At 38.3% G+C, this 21,189-nt stretch overlaps 1 protein-coding gene across 1 annotated transcript in view; it reads left to right on the forward strand.

Moving 5' to 3' along the window:
* The first annotated feature begins 4,651 nt into the window (after positions 1-4,651).
* LOC103043987 (nephronectin) overlaps positions 4,652-21,189 on the forward strand; it is a 33,586-nt gene continuing 17,048 nt past the window's right edge. Inside the window, exons 1-5 of the mRNA XM_022662148.2 lie at positions 4,652-4,990; positions 9,591-9,691; positions 9,824-9,916; positions 18,531-18,650; positions 20,265-20,384. Of these exons, the coding sequence (XP_022517869.2) occupies positions 4,920-4,990; positions 9,591-9,691; positions 9,824-9,916; positions 18,531-18,650; positions 20,265-20,384 (505 nt within the window). The 5' untranslated portion in view covers positions 4,652-4,919. The remainder of the gene's footprint in view (positions 4,991-9,590; positions 9,692-9,823; positions 9,917-18,530; positions 18,651-20,264; positions 20,385-21,189) is intronic.

The raw sequence follows: 21,189 nt of genomic DNA on the forward strand, positions 1-21,189 counted from the left end.
TTGGCTAGGCGGTGAAGGGTCCTTATTTCGATTGGTCATAGATATCCCGCCCACTATTCTATGATTGGCAATTGACTGACACCGCTGCATTATCCAATACTAACGCAGGAGACTATATTCTACCAGCCAATCACGGCGCAGGAGGGCGGGCTTTGCCGAAAAACGGGTGGAAAAAGTGACAGGCACTAATCTCCACTAATCACAGCGCTGTAAAATAGAACTACAGCGCACCTTGGTGGTGGCTGCTGCGAATTACACCTGTGATCTAAGGCTCTCCAGAGGAGGACTGCGTTAAATCAAGGATGGATTAAATAAGAGCCCAGACCCAGTTCTGAGTATTGATAAATGATAAATAAAAATGATAATAAAAATTAAGTTAAATGATTTAAGCAGCTCATGTTTTTATTTCTTATTGTGATAAAAAACTCGACTTCATATGATATTTTAAGGTTCAAATGCTTATGTAACATAAATGGTAGAACAACAATTTCTAAACCTGTGTTTTAACATTTTAACAAGGTGTCTTGAAAAGGAGTTTGTTATATGGGGAGTAAAACATTTATTATTAAAGCATGTGAATGGTTGAAAAAGATCCCCTTCTCAATACTGTTGAGTATATTTTACATTTTATCCGGGGTCAGAATGTGTTAGAATGTGTTGGTAAAGTAAAAGTAAAATTGTTGGTTAATAATTGTTGGAAGGGGATCAGCATTAAAAGAAAACAATTAGAAGCATTGTGTGTGTTTGCAGACTGTAGCAGCACATCTTGTAGTCTGATAAATCTTCATACTATAGCCTGTAAATGAACAGAAAAATGACTTTTATTTTGTAACTGGGAACATAAAGAATGTTGATAAATACACAGCATCATGTAGTCTTACATACAGAGTGATCTGACTGGTTGGACCTCATTTAGGACTCCTGGAGTGCCGGTGGGTGAAGTGTATAAAGTTTCTGTACTGCTGCAGAGATCAACTGAGGATAAAACTTTCACATACACACTGACCCAGCAGTCCATAAATGGACAAACCAGCAGCACTGCATTTTAAGTGTGTGTGTGTGTGTGTGTGTGTGTGTGTGTGTGTGTGAGTGCCTGGCACACTGGCACAGCTGTTTGCTGCAAATGTATATAATTTACTGTACCTGTAGCACTTTATTCCTGTGCCATTCTCCTCCTTATTTCTCTCTGTCTTTGTTTTTCTCTCTCTTTTTTGCCCTCTTCCTGTCATTCTCATCTTTATTTATCTGACTTTTTGTTTCGCTCTTTTCCTCTGTCACTCTCCTCTTTATTCTTTCTGTCTCTTTCTTGCTCTCTTTCTCTGTCATTCTCCTCTTTATTTCTCTCTTTTTTTGCTCTTTTGCTCTGTCATTCTCCTCTTTATTTCTGTGTCTTTTTTTGCTCTTTTGCTCTGTCATTCTCCTCTTTATTTCTCTGTCTTTTTTGCTCTTTTGCTCTGTCATTCTCCTCTTTATTTCTGTCTCTTTCTTGTTCTCTTTCTCTGTCATTCTCCTCTTTATTTCTCTCTTTTTTTGCTCTTTTGCTCTGTCATTCTCCTCTTTATTTCTCTGTTTTTTTTTGCTCTTTTGCTCTGTCATTCTCCTCTTTATTTCTCTGTCTTTTTTTGCTCTTTTGCTCTGTCATTCTCCTCTTTATTTCTCTGTCTTTTTTGCTCTTTTGCTCTGTCATTCTCCTCTTTATTTCTGTCTCTTTCTTGCTCTCTTTCTGTCATTATCCTCTTTATTCTGTCTGTCTCTTTCTCGCTCTCTTTCTTTGTCATTCTCCTCTTTATTTCTCTCTTTCTCTTTCTCAATTTCTCCCTTTGTCATTCTCCTCTTTATTTCTGTCTCTTTCTTGCTCTCTTTCTCTGGCATTCTCCTCTTTATTTCTTTCTGTCTCTTTCTCGCTCTTTTTCTGTCATTCTCCTCTTTATTTCTCTCTTTCTCACTCTCTCTGTCATTCTCCTCTTTATTTCTCTCTCTCTTTCTCACTCTCTTTCTTTGTCATTCTCCTTTTTGTTTCTCTCTTTCTCTTTCTCGCTCTCTTTCTGTCATTCTCTTATTTATTTTTCTCTGTCTTTGTTTTATCTGTCTCTTCCTGTCATTCATTTCTCTTCGTCTTTCTCTCGCTCTGTGTTTGTTTTTTTCTGTCTCTTTCTCTTTCTCGCTCTCTTCCTCTGTCATTCTCCTCTATTTCTTTCTGTCTCTTTCTCACTCTCTTTCTCTGTCATTCTCCTCTTTATTTCTCTCTCTTTCTCACACTCTTTCTGCCATTCTCTTATTTAATTGTCTCTGTCTTTGTTTTTTTCTGTCTCTTCTTCTGTCATTCTCCTCTTCATTTCTCTGTCTTTTTCTCGCTCTTCATCTGTCATTCTCCTCTTTATTTCTCTCTGTGTTTGTTTTTTTCTGTCTCTTTATTTGTTTTATTCTTCGCTTTATTTTTCTGTCTCTTTCTCGCTCTCTTTTTTCTGTCATTCTCCTCTTTCTTTCTCTCTGTCTCTTGCTATCTTCCTCTGTCATTCTCCTTTTTATTTCTCTTGGTTTCTTTCTTGCTCTCTTTCTTTGTCATTCTCCTCTTTATTTCTCTCTTTCTTTTGTCTTTTTTTGTTTTTGAATTTGATGGATGTTGGGCACTAGATGGCGCTGAAGACTCAGTTCTGCTGAACTCAGCTGAGGCCGGCTCTTCAGATTTTCTACATTTGATGAAGAAAGTTCTGATTTTGTGAGTTCTTAACTTCTGAGGTCTGCAGGATGGTAATTTTCCTGGGGCAGAATCTGAGAATTAGAGCACTGAAGTTTAATACCACTGCTATAAACACAAGCCTGCTCCTGTCCTTCCCTTCCTCACTGCTGCTCCTCTACACTGCAGGAATGTGGAGGAGTGGAGCAGAGGAGAGAAGTGGAGAGAGAACTTATTTCTGGACTGTTTCTGTAAATGTCCAGACTAAGATCACCTGTTTTGGATGGACCACATTTTAGTCGTTTGATCCGCACTGTGGTTTTGTGAGACCTGCTACATTGGTTTAGACTAAACTGAACATTTTAAAGGTCTGGACCAATTCTTTGACGATACTGGGGACATTGATAATTAACGAAACAATCCAATCATAGGCCATTTTTTGTCCATTTTCCATCTCTGGCTTTCTTAGAGCGAATAACTGTCCTCCCTCTCCCCATCACTTAGCCAAAATGGGAATATGTTAGCTGATGTAACAGATTTAGCAGTTAGCATTCGTATCCAAGTGTGTAGAGCTCCAGTGGTGTTATGTTAGCAGCAGCTTGAGAAGATGTGGTAAAGCTTTATGTGTCTTAAAAAAAGGCAGTGCTAGCTTTGGCCCTACCCTTATGTGATAGAGTAGGCTTTTAAAGTGGAAGTTGGATGCTCGTGAGAATTCTTTTAGATGTAAAAAAAAAAAATTGTATGGTAGTAGAACTTTCACACCTTTATATTTTTGCCTTCTGTGCTCTATTAATACGGCAGATGCTCCATAGCTCTTGTGCATTAATTTTCCTCATCCATGTGAGTGATATAGTTTTTATGGAGCACGAACAGATTAGGATGCACCTAAACTATTTTTAAATGACTAGAAAAAGCATTTAAAGATCAGAGTATAGGGTTTTGTGTTTTGCTGCTGTGACTTCAGGCTCATTTGTTTGGTTTGCAGCCATGACAATGGAGCTCTGCTGCTTACCTGAGCTCAGTTCTGATTGGTCAGCCTGATTTAAATGTATTCTGACAGAGCAGAAAATTATACAGATTATTTTTTAATACAATTTCAGACTAATTTTGAAAGGCATCATTTATATACATACATTCATTTAGCAAAAACAGATTTCCCAGAACACCCCACACATTGAACAAATGACATCCTCCACCAATCATCTGTCATTACACCGTCACATTCACCTGAATTTTGATTGTCCACACCTGTTTTCTCTTCTGGATATACCTGCACGTTGTCACTGTTTCCATGCGGTTTGCGGTTCTCCAAACTTTAAAAAGTGCTTCCATTGTTTTGTTTACTGCTGTGTATGAGCCTTTCCTGTTTGACTACTACTGGTATGTCCCTGATGTTTTACTATTGCCTTCTTTTGCCAAACTGGACTGAGGTTTACAACCCTTTTAGATACGCTCCTTTAAATAAAGTCGTTACTACTATCCTTGCTTGTCTCCTACACCTGCCCGGTTGGACACTCTCAATTCAGAGCTTGCAGAATACAGAAATCACAGATCCTGATTACAGAGTTAAAAAAACAAAACACAGGGGTGCATGATGATGAGGAGGTGGGAGGAGCCAGAGCCACTCAGGATCATCCATGGCCTAGAAACAGAATTAATCAGTCAATAAATGAATCAATTAATTCATTGAAATATCTCATAATTAGATAATCAGACTAAACACCGAAGCCTGTTTTGTGTGTGTGAGCGTGCTTAACAAGCCTACTGTGAAAGGCTGGTGTGTTTATGAGAGGAACTCTTTAAAACCACCCCACCTAATTATAGACTGTGTGTGCGCGTGGGTGTGTGTGTGTGTGCGCGCGCGTGTGTACATGTGTGTTTACCCTCCTCCTCCCGCCGATGTTCAGGTGTACTTTTTGCTGAGAACACCGCAACACACACACACACACACAGAGGGGTAAAGTGTGCCCCTCCCTCCGGCACTCCGTCTCACCTACCGCGCGCGCAGCAGCAGTCCGGATCGTGCCTCACACGCGCTCAGATAGACACTCATTTATCCCCTCGCGCTCTGACTGAAGCTGCCGGCAGCGCGAGCCTCACCGATCTCAGCACGCGTTTAGTTACGGCGCGTCTCCGCTGAGCGAAACACACACACACACACTCTCTCTCACGCGCGCGCGGGATGGGGTGCTCCGCTGGGTGAAGTGTTTGTCACTCCGGATCCGCGTGCAGCCTCAGCAGAATGAGCTCGTGGATAAAACTGTTACTGCTGGCCGGCGCGTGCCTCGCGCTCAGCGCCTCACCTGAATCCAGGTAAGAGAACTCAGCAGCCTTAATTAGAAGTGAACCGAGCAGAATCGATTCAATAGAATCAACACAAACAGAAAAGAATCAGTTCAGGCAGAAGAGAATCACACACAGCTGAAACTGAATTAAAGTGAACCAAATAGCATTAAACTGAATTAAAAGCAGAATTGAGTTGATTGAAATTGAATCAAATTAAACCAAAGGTCTAACCGGAGCAAACTGAATTAAATACGTAATAATAATAAAGAATGTGTTTAAATGAACAGAGTTAATAGAACTGAATCAAACTGAAAAGTAGAGCTAATATTAGAGTCAAAATGAATATTGTGAACTGAATCAAAACTAAATCAATTAGTATCATATTACATGTTGTAGAATAAAATTAATGTTATAGAATCAAAATGATTCAGACTCGAATTGAATAGTGTAGAAACTCATAATTAAATGTAGTAGTCAAATTGAGTACTGAATCAAACAGAACTGAATCAATTAGTATTATATTGAATATTGTAGAATCAACACAAAACTGAATCAATTAGTATCATATTGACTATTGTAGAATCAACACAAAACTGAATCAATTAGTATCATATTGAATATTGTAGAATCTAAGTGAATCAAACAGAGACAAATGAATATTGTAGAATCACACATAACTGAATCAATTAGTATCATATTGAATATTGTAGAATCAACACAAAACTGAATCAATTAGTATCATATTGACTATTGTAGAATCAACACAAAACTGAATCAATTAGTATCATATTGAATATTGTAGAATCTAAGTGAATCAAACAGAGACAAATGAATATTGTAGAATCACAAAGAACAGAATCAAAATGGAATAATGAAAAATTATTGTAAGAAAATAATGAAGTAGAGTCAATTTTGAATATAGAATTCAACAAAACTTGGTATTTAACTGATTATTGTAGAACTAAACAAAAACTGAATAAATTAGAATTGAACAAAGTGCAATGAAGAAGAATGAAGTCTTTTTAAAGAGAAGCAAGTTACATTAATTAATCTAATTGAAGCAACTTGAATCAGTTGTATTGTATTGTAATGTAAAAAGGCTTTGTATAATTTATAGAAATATGTTTGAGAAAGATCTTGTGAGAAGGTAACCTTCAGCTCTTCAACTGGAATTCAGGAGAGGAAAATATTTCCATGGAAAGTTAATGTTTAAGTCCTTCTCTTTCTTTCTGTGTCAGCGGAGAAGTGAAGGTACTGATGCCTGAACTGACCTCAGGTCACACACTGAGAACCCGCTGACAACATGTAATGCCTGATGCCTATGTGTGTGTGTGTGTGTGTGTGTGTGTGAAAGAGGCTGGGTGGGAGGCGGGGGAGAGGGGGTGCATTTTTTCTCAGTGAGCGGATCTGGGACGTGACAGCTCATCACGTTGCCAAGAAACTCAAGTTCAAACAGGAGCCCAAACACAGAAATATGCAGAGCACCAACTTTAACAAGAACATCCCGACAGCCTGGGGTCAAAAACACACACCTTACAACACCCTGCGGGGGGACCAGACCCTGCCCACTCCATCACTAACAAAACAGCAATCAGAAGCCTGTAAAATGTTTAGCAACATTTAAGGCAGGTTTTGCTGAAACATTCATCAAACTTTATAAAGTTGGAACTGTTATTAGACACTTGTAAAACAGAATATTCAGGAAACAGAGGATCTACGTAGATGTAAAAAAAAATGCACTAGACAATGACATCATAGTATCCTGGAGGTTGTTTTACACTTTGCTGTTAAGAATACAGCTGTTTGAATGAGGATTGTGTGTGCTGTGTGAGGTTGGCCTGCTGTAGCCTGATCTGTGTAGGTTATTAATTTCGGCCTCTTTGGACACCCTGTAATTTTTTGCACAGTAGCGATTCCCTTGGGAATTCCCAGAAGGAGGGACAGAGAAATCTGCTCCCAAATGGAAAAATAATACAAAGAAGATATAATTATGCAAATGTAGATGAAATTATATTTATGGAAGGCAGATGTTACTGTTGTATCTGCGCTTCTGTGTGTCTTGTATTCTATTATTGTATTAGGCGTAGGTGGTATCAATCTTTTTGTGGTCTCTACAATCTCTAGTGTTTCTGTGGTATCCAGTGTTTCTTCAGTATTGAATTTCTGTGGTATCCAGGGTTTATGTGGTATTCAGACAGTGTTACTGTAGAATCCAGTGTCTCTTTGGTATCCAGTGTTTTTGTGGTATCCAGTGTTTCTATAGTGTCTATTTTTCTGTGGTACCCATTGTTGCTTTGGTATTTGTATTTCTGTGCTATCCAGTGTTTCTTTGGTATCCAGTGTTTCTGTAGTATCCAGTGTTTTCCTGTGGTATTCAGAGTTTCTGTGGCATTCAGACTTTTTTTTGGCCTCCAGTGTCTCATTGGTATCCACAGAACAGTATTGTGTTTCTATGGTATCTAATGTTTCTACAATGTTGTGTTTCTGTGGTATCCAGGGTTTATGTGGTATTCAGACAGTGTTTCTGTGGTATCCAGGGTTAATGTGGTATTTAGACAGTGTTCCGGTGGAATCCAATGTCTCTGTGGTATCCAGTGTTTCTATGGTGTCTGTATTTCTGTAGTATCTAGTGTTTCTCTGGTGTCTGTAAATCTGTGGTATCCAGTGTTTCTCTGGTGTCTGTATTTCTGTGGAATCCAGTGTTTCTGTGGTATTCAAAATGTTTTTTGTGGCTTCCATTGTCTCTTTGGCATGCCACAGAAACACTGATACCTTATCAGTATCAGTGTTTCTGTGGCATTCAGGCTGTGTTTCAATGGTATCCAGTGTATCTAGACTGTGTTTCTGTGGTTCCAGTGTTTCTAAGATATCTGTGTTTCTATGGTATACAGTGTTTCTAAGGTATCTGTGTTTCCATGGTATCCAGTGTTTCTAAGATATCTGTGTTTCTATGGTATCCAGAGTTTCTAAGATATCTGTGTTTCTATGGTATCCATTGTATTCAGATGTCTTTTTCTGTGGTTTCCAGCGTTTCTGTGGAAACCAGTAATTTTGTGGTAGCCTATCCAGTTTTCCTGTGGTATACAGTGTTTATACGACAACTATACCCTCTGAAGTGTCCAGTGTTTTGGTGGAATCTAGATTTCTGTGGTAGCCAGTGTTGCTGTGGTATCCTGTATTTCTGTTGTATCCAGTGTTTCCGAGTGGGATTCAGTGTTTTTAGAATTCCAGGGATGCCCATGGAAATATTTGCAGCTCATTTTGCTTTTAAGGAATTATCTTTTGAGTACTCATGCCCCCTACTGAGTTTGAATATGATATAATTTGATATATATGATATATTTGTATTTCTGTAATTCATATTAATAACTCTGGAAACAAAAATAACATTGGGATAGAGGTGTCCCAACACTACTTCTATATTAACTGCTTCTCAGGTGTAATGTTCTGAAGTCCTTAAACATTCCCACCGCTGCTATTTAAAGCTCCGTCACTGCCAGCTTCAGCACAACTACTTTGATATTTGAACATCAGAGCAAGCGAGCATATAATTAACTTCACAAAACATCCTGGATTGTCAAAAATGCAGCCATGTTCATTTTACTACTGCAGCATGTCCTTACTGTGGGTAAAACCCCATGGTTTTAAATTTAAACAAGTAGCAGTCACTTCTCCTGCTATAACTGGAGAGGAATAAAGTAATCAGTGATATGTGTTTTATGAAGCATGTCCAGCTTAGCAATGGTTGTTATAAAATAACATATTTATGAGTACAGCTAAAACCCTTACAGGTAAGTCAGTTTACTTGGCAGCCATATTTACAATGCCATCGGACAATTTAAGGTAAAAAAAAAGACTAGCCTTCCATATCAGATCTCCACATTGAGGAGGGTTTACACCAAAAGCACGTTGACCCTCTTTCATGGTCTTATCCTGTTTTGTGTCCTTCGGGTCTGTCTTTGTGCCCTCAAGTTTTTTACCTACCCTCCTCTGCACATGCCCTGTGTGTTCATCCAGTGTCTCTGCCCCTGTCTTCACTCTGCTTACCTGTATATTTGAAGCTCCGTCCCTTGTTACCCGGTCCCAGGTTTGTTTGTTTTTTGTTTCCTGTCCTCGTCTGTATAATATAAAGCTCTGGAAAAAAATAAGAGACCAAAAAAAAAGATGAATTTCTTTGATTTTACCAAATTAAAAACCTCTGGAATATAATCAAGAGGAAGATGGATGATCACAAGCCTTTAAAGCCTTTAAATGTTTTGCAGCAGGAGTGGCATAAAATGATCAAAAAGCAGTGTGTAAGACTGGTGGAGAAGAACATGCCAAGATGCATGAAAACTGTGATTAAAAACCAGGGTTATTCCACCAAAAATTGATTTCTGAAAACTTTATGAATATGAACTTGTTTTCTGTGCATTATGTAAGGTCTGAAAGCTCTGCATCTTTTTTGTTATTTTAGCCATTTTTCATTTTCTGCAAATACATGCTCTAAATAAGAATACTTTTATTTGAAATTTAGAAGAAATTTGTTTTTTGTTTCCTGTTTCAGCTGGAGATCTGGGTGACATTGGATTAGTTTTTTAATGGGACAAGTAAGCTAAGTAAGCTAACTGATGGTGCTCTTTGATAGGTTAACGAGGCCCGAGTTTGGGACCAATGGGATCTGTCGTTATGGCAACAGGGTGGAGTGCTGCTGGGGCTGGACCAGAGAGAGCTGGGGGGAGTGCAGACGTAAGGACACACCCGCCGACACCTACAGATACCCCCACCTCCGCATACACACCTATAACATTTGTTAAAATGCATACACATACACACACACATAAACAAACAAACAATCTGTCTGCTCATCTGTTTCTGCAGCGGTGTGTGAGCTGGGCTGCAAGCATGGCGAGTGTGTGGGGCCAGGTCAGTGCCGCTGTCATCCTGGATACACAGGCAAAACCTGCAACCAAGGTAAGAACCATTAAGGATTATAATTTCTGTAGTGACATGATCAGAATGTATTATCAGATATTAAGGAAACATGCTAAGTTAAAGCACTGGCAGCTCTTGTTAGCAGAGCTTCATCCAGTATTTTGTTATTTGAACTGTACATGTCTCGGAAATCTGTGTGGTTTTTACCTTCCAAATCTGCCAACCGCCATTTACCCTTCTCCCATTTCCACACACAAACAGTGTGCTGCATCCATGGAAATGGGCAAGCTGGCTATTTTTCTGCTGAACAGGTAATCACTGAGCTTCAGTAAGGTTTCTAATCATAGCTGGGTAATTTTTTACCTCCAATAGCACATTGAAACTTGCAAAGTCTGGGGAGGAGTGTCCAGTAATTTTGGACTCCTGTAGCCATTTATAGCATTTATTACTGATTCATCCTTTAAACAGTAGTTTCTGACCATGTAAAAATACAGACGTCTCAGGTCTCCTGGAAGTTGTGGGAGTCAACCCCATCTCCCAGAATCTGGAACGAGTAGTGAGGAGTGAACACAAATATGCACGCAGCAGACATAGACCTTTTTACCCAATCGTGTGTGGGAAAGATAGGAAAGGGAGAGAAAGGCGCACCCCTCGTGTGCATATTCATGAAGCACATGCAAATCAGAGAGGGTTCTAATTGGCCTATTCTCTACAAAGAGTCTGTGAGTCAGCCATTTAGTTTTTAGTGTGGACGAGCAGTGTTCTTTTCCCCTCCTGGACGGGATGCGTACAGTGAGTAAGAGAAGGAGCATCATGGTGGAGGCAGGGCCTTCCAAACAGAGGAAATATAAAACTAATGTGAAAAAGAGGAGGCAGGATGCAGGTGCAAGTCTCTTAATTTCTATAGCAAAGATAAACAAAAACTATAAAGAAAAAGGTTACTGAAACAAACACTATAAAATAAAGGATAAACTAAAAGACTAAAACAAACGAGCAAACAAAGAAACAAACCAAAGAAAACAAACATGAACACTGTAGACAAAACACAGCAGGTTAGAGGAACTAACACAGATTAAAAACATCCAGACAGAGTCAAACAAAAAGCATGACAGAGAACAAAGAAGCACATGGGGTATCTATACACTGGGGACACCAGTGGCAGTAAAGAGGGGGCGGGGTTACAAATGAACCAGGAGAATAACACAGGCCATGTGCTCAAACATCACATGGGGGAAAGAAAACTAAACTAGACTCATAGACAGGTCAGAAACAGAAGGAACAGAAAAGGAAACACACAAGACATACAGAGGCTAAAAGTGTAACAACTCATTTCACCTCTGACTACTCTAAAGTATATCCATGTCTGGTAAAAGTTTACAGGTACAGTTTGCAATAGTGATGGTCCAAGGGGTACCTCCCTAAAATTAATTTTTGCAACTTGAGATGTCTGAAAAATGGACCAGATTCTTGTTACACTGTAGTTGATCCAGACTCTGTACATTGATTGTTGTTGTAGCAAGATAAGAACTCTCTATTACTGGATTAATGTACAGAATAAGCGAATCAAGCTATTGATATATTGTGATGTATACCTACTAGTGTGCTGCTTTTAGAAGATATGAGGCAAAAGACTGAGTAGATCTGCAGCCTAATGCCAATATTGGACATGGTGCTGATGTTCTAACTCAACAGAAACTGCTGATGTTCTTTATAAGTTAAACTTAACACAAATGATCAAGAATAAATTGATCATTAAGCTGGAGACCCTTCCTCAGAGGTTACATTCAGATTGAAGACGGGGTTTTTTTTTCATAATTATAGTAACACACTATTATACTTAGTAAAGTCAGTGTAGATCCACATCCAGGTCATTTTTAGCACTTTTTTTCACAGTATGACTGCATGTTATGGAGACACACTAGCGTGCCAGACCCTCTGCTACAGCTGAGGCGCACAGCGTGTCGGCGTGGAATAAAAATGATTTATGGGATGAGTTCAGCTGCACTACCATGGAAAACAAAACTGTGGAAGAAAATCAACGGAAAACACCACAAACCATATGAGGAATATGTCTCGTCACTAAGAGATTTAGAAAGGATAGCTAATGATATGTTTAGGTTTGTGGGGGCAGGTTACGCATGTAACATTGCTCTAATAGTTAGCTAGCTTTCTAGTGTAATGTGTCTTCAGTTTAGTTTTAGCATTATTTAATGTCTAAAAGAGATCTGATCTATGCCATTCATGATAAGTACATTGCGTGTCATAAAGATTATTATTGTTTCTCAATTAAACTCATTGATGGTATTGTGTCTCAGGGCTCTTTGGATCACTGAAATCAATTTCTAAATAACCTGTGATAATTAGTTTGCCTGGTGAGCCGAATTAAAGAAGGATACTTAAGAAGGATGTTCCACATTATTAAGCAGGCCACAGGTTTCAAGCAACATGGGAAAGAAAAAGGATCTCTCTGCTGGGGCGCCGAGTGGTCCAGCGGTCTAAGGTGCTGCCACTATGAGCAGGAGGTCGCAGGTTCGAACCCCAGCTCATGCAGCTTTGCCATCAAGCTGCCGGCGTCAGAGGGAGCAAAATTGGCCCTGCTCCCTCTGGGTGGGTAGATGGCGCTCTCTCCCCACATCACTCCTTGGGTGATGTCTGCAGCACAGGGCGTCTGTGAGCTGATGTACCGGAGCCGAGCCGCTGTGCTTTCCTCCAAGCGTGCTGGCTGCTCGGTAATGCTGCATCAGCAGCAGCTCGAAAAGAAGCAGTGGCTGGCTTCATATGTATCGGAGGAAACATGTGTTAGTCTTCACCCTCCTGGTGTGTTGGGGCATCACTAGTGATAGGGGGAGTCCTAATGAGTGGGTTGGGTAATTGGCCGTGTAAATTGGGGAGAAAATGGGAAAAATTAGAAATAAAATTATAAAAAAAAAAAAAAAAAAGGATCTCTCTGCTGCCAAAAAGCATCAAATAGTGCAGTGCTGTGTAGCTGAGGTGTTTAGGTTATATTGACCACAAACACATCCTTTCCTTGAGACACGAGACACGATTCATACAGCCTTCACTGCATATTACATACTATTAATTTAATGGGTATTTAATTTAATTTAATGGGTAATGCACGTCATCTGTGTTAGGCCACATCCTGTGCAAGTTAATGTTAACTCCAATCAGAAATCAGAAATCTGTTAATTCAACATTTGTTTGTTGTTTGTGTTTTAAAGGTTTTAACAGTTAGAGGGATTTGTTGTGCTGACTGTAGAGAAAAAAAGTAGATTAAAGTATATTAAGCATTATTATGCTATAGTGCACTAAAGTTTACTTGTAGCCACATTATTAATCAGTAAATTTAAAGAGTGATAAAATGGAACAATTTTTTTTGTACTTATTATACTTTAATTGTATAAAAATAGAACAAAAGTCTTACTTTAATTGTGCTAACTGTACTTAACTGTACTAAATATACTTAAGTAACATTTAAACATACTACTTTATGTATGTAACCCCATATTTTAAATAAGCTTACAGTAAAATTATAATACATTTAATGAGTATTACAACTGTATCACTATTTATTATACACCAGGTATATTAGGAATGTATTAAGAATTGATGTTAAATATATGTGATCTATTTGCATTAGAATACAAATATGCTTCTTGTTCCTGTCTTTTGTAAGTAGCAAATTTCTAGTATATACTTCGTTGGGTATAAAAACATATTTTAATATAGTGTACTACAATGTTTAGCGTGTTACGATACATTTTTTAAAATGTAAATGTAATAGTAATTTACATGATACATTGTACTTTAAGTGAACTACTGTAACAGTTGTTTTTAAAACACTTTGCTAAAAATGTACAAAAGTATATTTTAGAAGTATATAGAATTACATTACACTAAAAGTGTACTTCATAGTAGTCTATTTTTTAAAATACACTATATTGTACTTTTTAAAAAGGTATGAGCAAAGTTTACTATCAAACATTTGATGGAAGCATAATATTAATGTACTTTAAATATTTTTTAAGTAAGTACATTAATCTGTCAGTATATTTACAGCATACTTAGACATTTCTCAATATGTTTTAAGTAAGTTTAATATGTACAATTAAGTATATATATTTTTTCACCAGGGGATATTTTACATAAACCTTTTATATAAGCTGTGTAACTACATATAAACTAGGGGTGGGCAATATTATATCGTATACAATATATTGTGACACAGAAGTATCATGATATTAAAAATCCATATCAATGATAATAGGGCTGTTCTGTCTTAAAAGTAGTCTATTATTTACTGTGAAGCTTTAGGTGTATTTATTGTATAATTGTTTTAGTTTGCAGTTTATATGCATGCACTAAATATTCTGCAATATTATTTGCTGCATTATATTATTTTATGCTATATTATTTATTTTGCCACATTATGATTATACTGTTATACTATTATACTATATTCCTGAAATGAATGAATTATTTTAGTTTTCCTATATCGCCAAGTATATCGTTATCGCAAAAATACCCTGAAATATCGTGATATTATTTTAGAGCCATATCGCCCACCCCTAATATAAATGTAAGGTGACAAAATGTGAAAAAGTTTAAAGGGTATGAATTACAAGCATCAGATTTCCATGTTTAATATTAAACAGCTTAAAGCAGAAGAGCCGAGTATTATTGTACAGAACTGATGGCTCAGTTCCAGTAGTCTCAGTTATTGCACTGATTTATGTCAGTCAATATAAACAACCCAAAAAATTAATTTCCAAATCTGTCCCAGAAGTCCATTTTGCCTGACAAACCTGTGGGAAAATGACCCATATATCTGTCCACTCTGCTGACATCATCTTCATGTTTTCATCATCAGCACGCAGATGTGCAAACATTACGACTAATCAGAGGGTCTGCAGGAGGGGGCGGGGTGTCAGTGAGGAGTGAATGATGTGTCTGCGTGTCTGAATGATGATGATGATGATGACGAAGAGGAAGATTATGCTGGGTTTTATTTGTGAAGACAGCAGTGAGCTCAGCTCAGGCCTCAGAGAGTGACGGTATGAGTCCTTAGAGATCTATAACTATGACAACTGTGGGTGGAATTTCAGTCCCAGTTCAGCTTTCCTTGTGTTTTTAGTGGGTTTTTCCAGCTCCAGCACACCTGGGTGAACTTCTCAGCTCATAGGTTGTGAATAAATTATTTGAAGGGGTTGCTTAATGCTGCGCTGCGAATAAGCTGAAAATGTTTAGACATTTATAGCCGTTAAGGTTTATGTTAAGGTAAAAAAATAGAGGTATTAAACAGAAACAGGTGGGTTTCTTTGGGGTCATTCCAATATTCTCCTTCATTTAATGATTTCCAGCTCCTATTCATATATCTAGTATTTGATACTCTGCTGATTTTGCAAGTTTTCTCACATACATTGAATGGAGAGGTCTGTCGTTTTTATCATAGGTAGATTTTAACTGTGAGAAACAGAATTAAAAAAAATGTTGTGATTAAATAATAAATTTGCATTTTAGGTCATGTCTCTCACAGCTGAAGTTAAAAGTTACAAGCCTCTCCATTTTTGAAGATGGGAAATCTCGCAAAATCTGAAGTGTATAGATTTTTCCCTCACTATATATACATCAGATTAAACATTTTGAACAGTGACATTGATGAACCACTTTTAAGTGATACCCTATAAGAACTATATTTTGGCTACAAACCACAGTTAAGTACCATGTTTGTAATACACACTACTTATATAAATGTGAAAAATCTTTTAAAAGCCGAAGCTTTAGAAGCTGAGGCTTTCTCTTTTCTTAAAAATGCAATTAAACCATCCCACCTTAAATGGACCTCAGTCACAGCGAACCCCATTTTTAGGTAGGTCTGTTCTATATGTTTGAATCTTTAAGCAGCAACATTAACAGCAAAACAGCTAGTTGAGAAGACCACAACCCCACCTACTGAAGTACAGTTTAATGTCTTTTTCTCTCTCTCTCTCTCTCTCTCTCTCTCTCTCTCTCTCTCTCTCGCTCTCATTTAGTTCTATTAAATCTATAAATCCCTTTATTTCCTTCATCTTTCTCCATCACTTTTCTCCCTCTTCTTTTCTTTTTTACTGTCCTTTCCCCTCATACAGTCTCTATCTCTCTACCCCATTTATCTTTCTCTCTCATATCTATCTATCTATCTATCTATCTATCTATCTATCTATCTATCTATCTATCTATCTATCTATCTATCTATCTATCTATCTTAATGTATTATTTCTCTCCTTTTTTATTTTTTTTCTCCTCCAAAAGCCTCTCTTTCTCTCTCACTGAAGCCCAGTTCAATCTCTCTCTTTCTCTCTATCTGTCCTTTCCTTTTATTCCCTTCCTCTTTCTTCACCACTTCTCTTGATCTTCCCCTTTATCTCTTTATTATTTCACTCCTTCCTTCCTTTACATTTCTCTCCCATCCAACAGCTTCTCTCTATCTCTCCCCTTTATCTCTCTCCCATTTCATTATTTCCCTCCTTTTTTCTATCTATCTATGTATTCCCTTCCTATTTCTCATCATTTTTGTCTCCCCCTTCATTTCTCTCTTTTTATTATTTCTCTTTCTTTTATTTACTTCTCTCTCCCCTCCAACAGCCTCTCTGTCTGTCCCTTGATCTTTCTCTCATGTCTTTATTTCTCTCCTTTTTTCTTTACTTTTTTCTCCATATCCAGCTTTCTATTTCTTTCTCTTTCTCTCTTCAATTCACCTCTCTGATTTTATTTCTCTTATTTCTTTCTTTCCTTTCCTCTCCTATCCAACAGGTTCTTTCTCCCTTCATCTCTCTCTTTCTCTCTCTCATTTCATACCAACAGTCTCTCTCTCTCTCTCTCTCTCTCTCTCTCTCTCTGTCTCTCTCTCTCTCTGTGTTAATTAAGTGTGTGTAAAGCTCAGAGCCGTGGGCTATTTCGTCCTCTGGAGGCTAAAAGAGATATAAATGAGGGAGAGGAGCAAAAACAACAGAGCTTCCCGGAGTCCACAGAGTACACACACACACACACACGCACACACACACACACACACACACACACTGTTTTGCCCACTACTGTGCTGCAGGAAATGAGCTGCACTCGTCTAATCCCCCCTCTCTCCACCTGAGCCGAGCCCACTGTGTTTATTTACTGATCAGTCAGTTCTGAGCTCATTTTAACCTGCACACAACATGTCCAAAAGTATGTAGACAGCTGTATATCAGAGAGTGTGAATTTTAAAGGAGAACTCTGCTGTCAAATGCACTTTTGGTGTAGTAAAATATGATAAAAAGATGAATAGCACACCTCTGTTCTCCCACAGCGTTCTGAGATCCAGTAATGTAACAATTTGTCCAAACATCCTTTAGACTGGGTGACATGGGGCACAATTGTCCCCGATAAATTGCTTTTTCCACCGTTATCCAGCTCAAAGTGGCTCCACACGTCCTTGCTAGAATCCGGAGAGCCCTGACATTTAGGCATTAATAACTCAAACATTGCACAAGAACCTTATTAAAAACCTCTGTTTAATGCCTCATTTTAAATGTCAGGATTTTCTGGATTCTAGCAAGGAGGTGTGGAGCTACTTTGAGCTGGATAACGGCGTAAAATTTGATTTATCAAGACAAATTATGCCCCGTGTCAGCCAGTCTAAAGGGCGTTTGGATAAACTGTTAAAATGTCTGTATCTCAGAATGCTGTGTAAGGGCGAAGGTGTGCTATTCATCAAAGGTAAGTACTTTTTAAATCATGTTTTACTACACCAAAAGTCCACTTTACACCAGAGTTCTCCTTTAAGGTATTGGATCCCAATTGAGTCCAATTCTGATGCCAGATGGGTCATGTGCTTTTCTTCTTTTGCAATGTTCTTTTACATTACTTTTCTCACACCTGTATAAGTTGTGAGGTCTTATCTTGCTCATGGTGAGGTTATGTGAATTATCAGAGTTTAAGTGAAGCCTGATATAGGGAGCCAGACGGATGAGAAATAAGCATTTGCTATTAATAAGAAACCAGATATGTTTACAGGAACTCAGTCGGGATTTAACCAACACAGAGTAACCGCATAATTAAATACTGAATGTGTGTTTTCAGCTTTCATTTTCATACTGTTTGTGTGTGTGTGTGTGTGTGTGTGTGTGTGTGGTTGAAATCCAATGTCTTCACCTATGTGTGTGTAAGGATGTGTGTAGCCTGAGGGATAAACCTACCTTTTTAAAAAGGCAGGTACACACTCCATACATTCCTCTCATGCCTACATAACCAACCACACACACACACACACACACACATACTTTGGGGATTAGTGTTTGTGGTATTTGGAGTCGTGGCCACATTAGTTCCGCACAACAGAGTCTGACAGCGAGACAATGTTTTTACCCTCACACAGGTTCACAGAGGTTAACACACACACACACACACACACCTGTAATACTAGTAATACTATCTACACGGAGTGTAATTACTGATTTGAAAACAGTGCCTTTGCATTTTGCATTCCTTATGTAAATGTATTTTGAACTGTGTAAACTGATCTATACTCTCTGCTGTTTGTCTTTCTCTCTCTCTCTCTCACTTTCTTTCTCTCTATGTCTCTCTCTCTCTTTCTCTCTATGTCTCTCTCTCTCTTTCTTTCTTTCTCACACTTTTGTAGATGTAAATGAGTGTGGATTGAAGCCCCGCCCATGTAAACACCGCTGTATGAACACGGTGGGCAGTTATAAGTGTTACTGTCTAAACGGATACATGATGATGGCGGATGGCACCTGCAAGAGTGAGTCAATTTAATTCAATTCAATTCAGGCATATACAGTTGCAAGAAAAAATATTGTGAACCCTTTGGGATTACTTGGGTTTCTGCATAAATTGGTCATTAAGTGTGTTCTGATCTTCATCTTAGTCACAACAATAGACAAACACAGTCTGCTTAAACTAATACCACAAAAAACACACATTCACAGTGCAGGGTGGAAAAAAGTATGTGAACCTTTGGATTTAATACCTGGTTGAAGCTCCTTTGGCATCAATAACTAACTAATAACTAAACGTTTCCTGTAGTTGCAGATCAGACCTGCACAACAGTCAGGAGGAATTTTGCATTATTCCTCTTCACAAAACTGTTTCAGTTTAGGAATATTCTTGGGATATCTGGTGTAAATCGCTCTCTTGAGGTCATGCCACAGTATCTCAATTGGGTAGAAGGCATATTTTCTTATGTTGAAGTCGTTCGGTTGTTGATTTAATTCTATGTTTTGGGTTGTTGTCCTGTTGCATCATCCATCCTCTGTTGAGCTTCAGTTGGTGGACAGATGGTCTTAAGTTTTACTGCAAAATGTCTTGATAAACTTGGGAATCCATTTTTCCGTTGATGACAGTAATCCATCCAGGCTCTGAGGTAGCAAAGCAGCCCCAATCCATGATGCCGCCTCCACCATATTTCACAGTTAGGATGAGCTTTAGATGATGGTGTGCTGTGCCAACTTTTCTCCACACATAGCGTTGTGTGTTCCTTCCAAACAACTCAATTTTGGTTTCATTTGTTCACAGTATATTTTACCAGTACTGCTGTGGAACGTCCAGGTGCTCTTTTACAAACTTCAAACATGCAGCAATGTTTTTTTGGACAGCAGTGGTGTCCTCCCATGAACTCCATTCTTGTTTCATGTTTTTCTTATTGTACATTTGTCAACAAAAATATTGGCGTGTGCCAGAGATTTCTGTAATCTTCAGCTGACAGGTAGGAAAGGTAGGATTCTTCCTGACCTTATTGATCATTCTGTGCTGTGCTCTTGCAGTCATCTTTACAGGACGACCACGCCTAGGAAGAGTAGCAACAGTGTTGAACTTTCTCCATTTATAGACCGTCTGTCTTACCATGGGCACATGAACATCAAGGCTTTTAGAGATACTTTTGTGACCCTTTCCAGCTTCATGCAAGTCAACAAATCTTAAACGTAGGTCTTCTGAGAGCTCTTTTATGCGAGGCATGATTCAAATCAAGCAATGCTTCTTAAGAACAGCAAACTCAAAACTGTGTGTGTTTTTTAAAGGGCAGGGCAGCTTTAACTGACATCCAATCTCATCACATCCTGCTCTTAATTAGCTCTTAGAAAAGTCATTAATCTATGGGTTCACATACTTTTTCCCCACTCACTGTGAATGTTAACATGTTGTGTTTAATAAAACCATGCAAACATATATATATATTTGTGTGGTATTAGTTTAAGCAGACTGTGTTTGTCTATTGTGTTGTGATTTAGATGAAGATCAGAACATTTAATGATTAATTTATGCAGAAATCCAAGTAATCCCAAAGGGTTATATATACTTTTTTTGTATGTTCAGTGAAATAATTAAATTATTTATTTGTGTGTATGTGTGTGTATAGATGCCCGCACATGCGCCATGGCGAACTGCCAGTACGGCTGTGCTGTGATGAAGGGTGAGATAATGTGTCAGTGCCCGTCGCCAGGGTTACGTCTGGGCCCAGACCGCCGGACCTGTGTGGGTATGTCTACATCATTCATTGTTCAATGTAGTAACAATACAGTATTTGAACACTGATATGCCAAAAATCATGGAACAGCAGAATCTATATTGATCATAAAGTGTAACTTCAGAGGACAGCTTAGGAAGGTTCATGCCTGTGAAATTTATGAGGTGGTATCTTGTGTGTGAGTTTGAACACTGGCCAACATGCTCATGGCAAGACGACATAAATTATCTGAGTTTGAGTGAGGCCTTTTTGTTGGTGCCAGGTGGAGAGATGAGACATTTCATTTTATTAATATGTCATAAAAGGCATTACCGCCCACAGTGGACAACAGAAGTTCATATTGGACTCATTGAAGTCTAAAGAGTATTTATCATATCAGTATAGTATTATATACAATAGATTTATTTTTTGATTTTAGATTTATAGTTTAGAAGTTTTACATGACTGAAAATCATATTAAAACATGAAGATAAACTAGAACACAAAGCAGAGACACTCATTTCTGCTCAGGTGCTTGGCCCCCGGATGACAGACAAAGCCTCGGAACCTGTAGGTTCACACAGACAAATCCTCCGCTGTCATTCGTCCTGTTTCTTAACAATGAATTACTACCTGAGCAGCAGACACCAACAGTTCTGACAACACAGCTTACATAGCACAATCAGCACCTACAACACACACACTGACTTACACCCAGACTGCAGGAAAAAAGAGTTACGCAAGTGACAGAGCCAGTACTGAGAGAAATACTGATATTTTTCCAGAAAATGAAATATTTCTACATGAAAATTATTGCAATTACATACGATTTGTTATA

The sequence above is a fragment of the Astyanax mexicanus genome, chromosome 13, assembly GCF_023375975.1.
Source record: "Astyanax mexicanus isolate ESR-SI-001 chromosome 13, AstMex3_surface, whole genome shotgun sequence".
Taxonomy (NCBI): Eukaryota; Metazoa; Chordata; class Actinopteri; order Characiformes; family Acestrorhamphidae; genus Astyanax; species Astyanax mexicanus.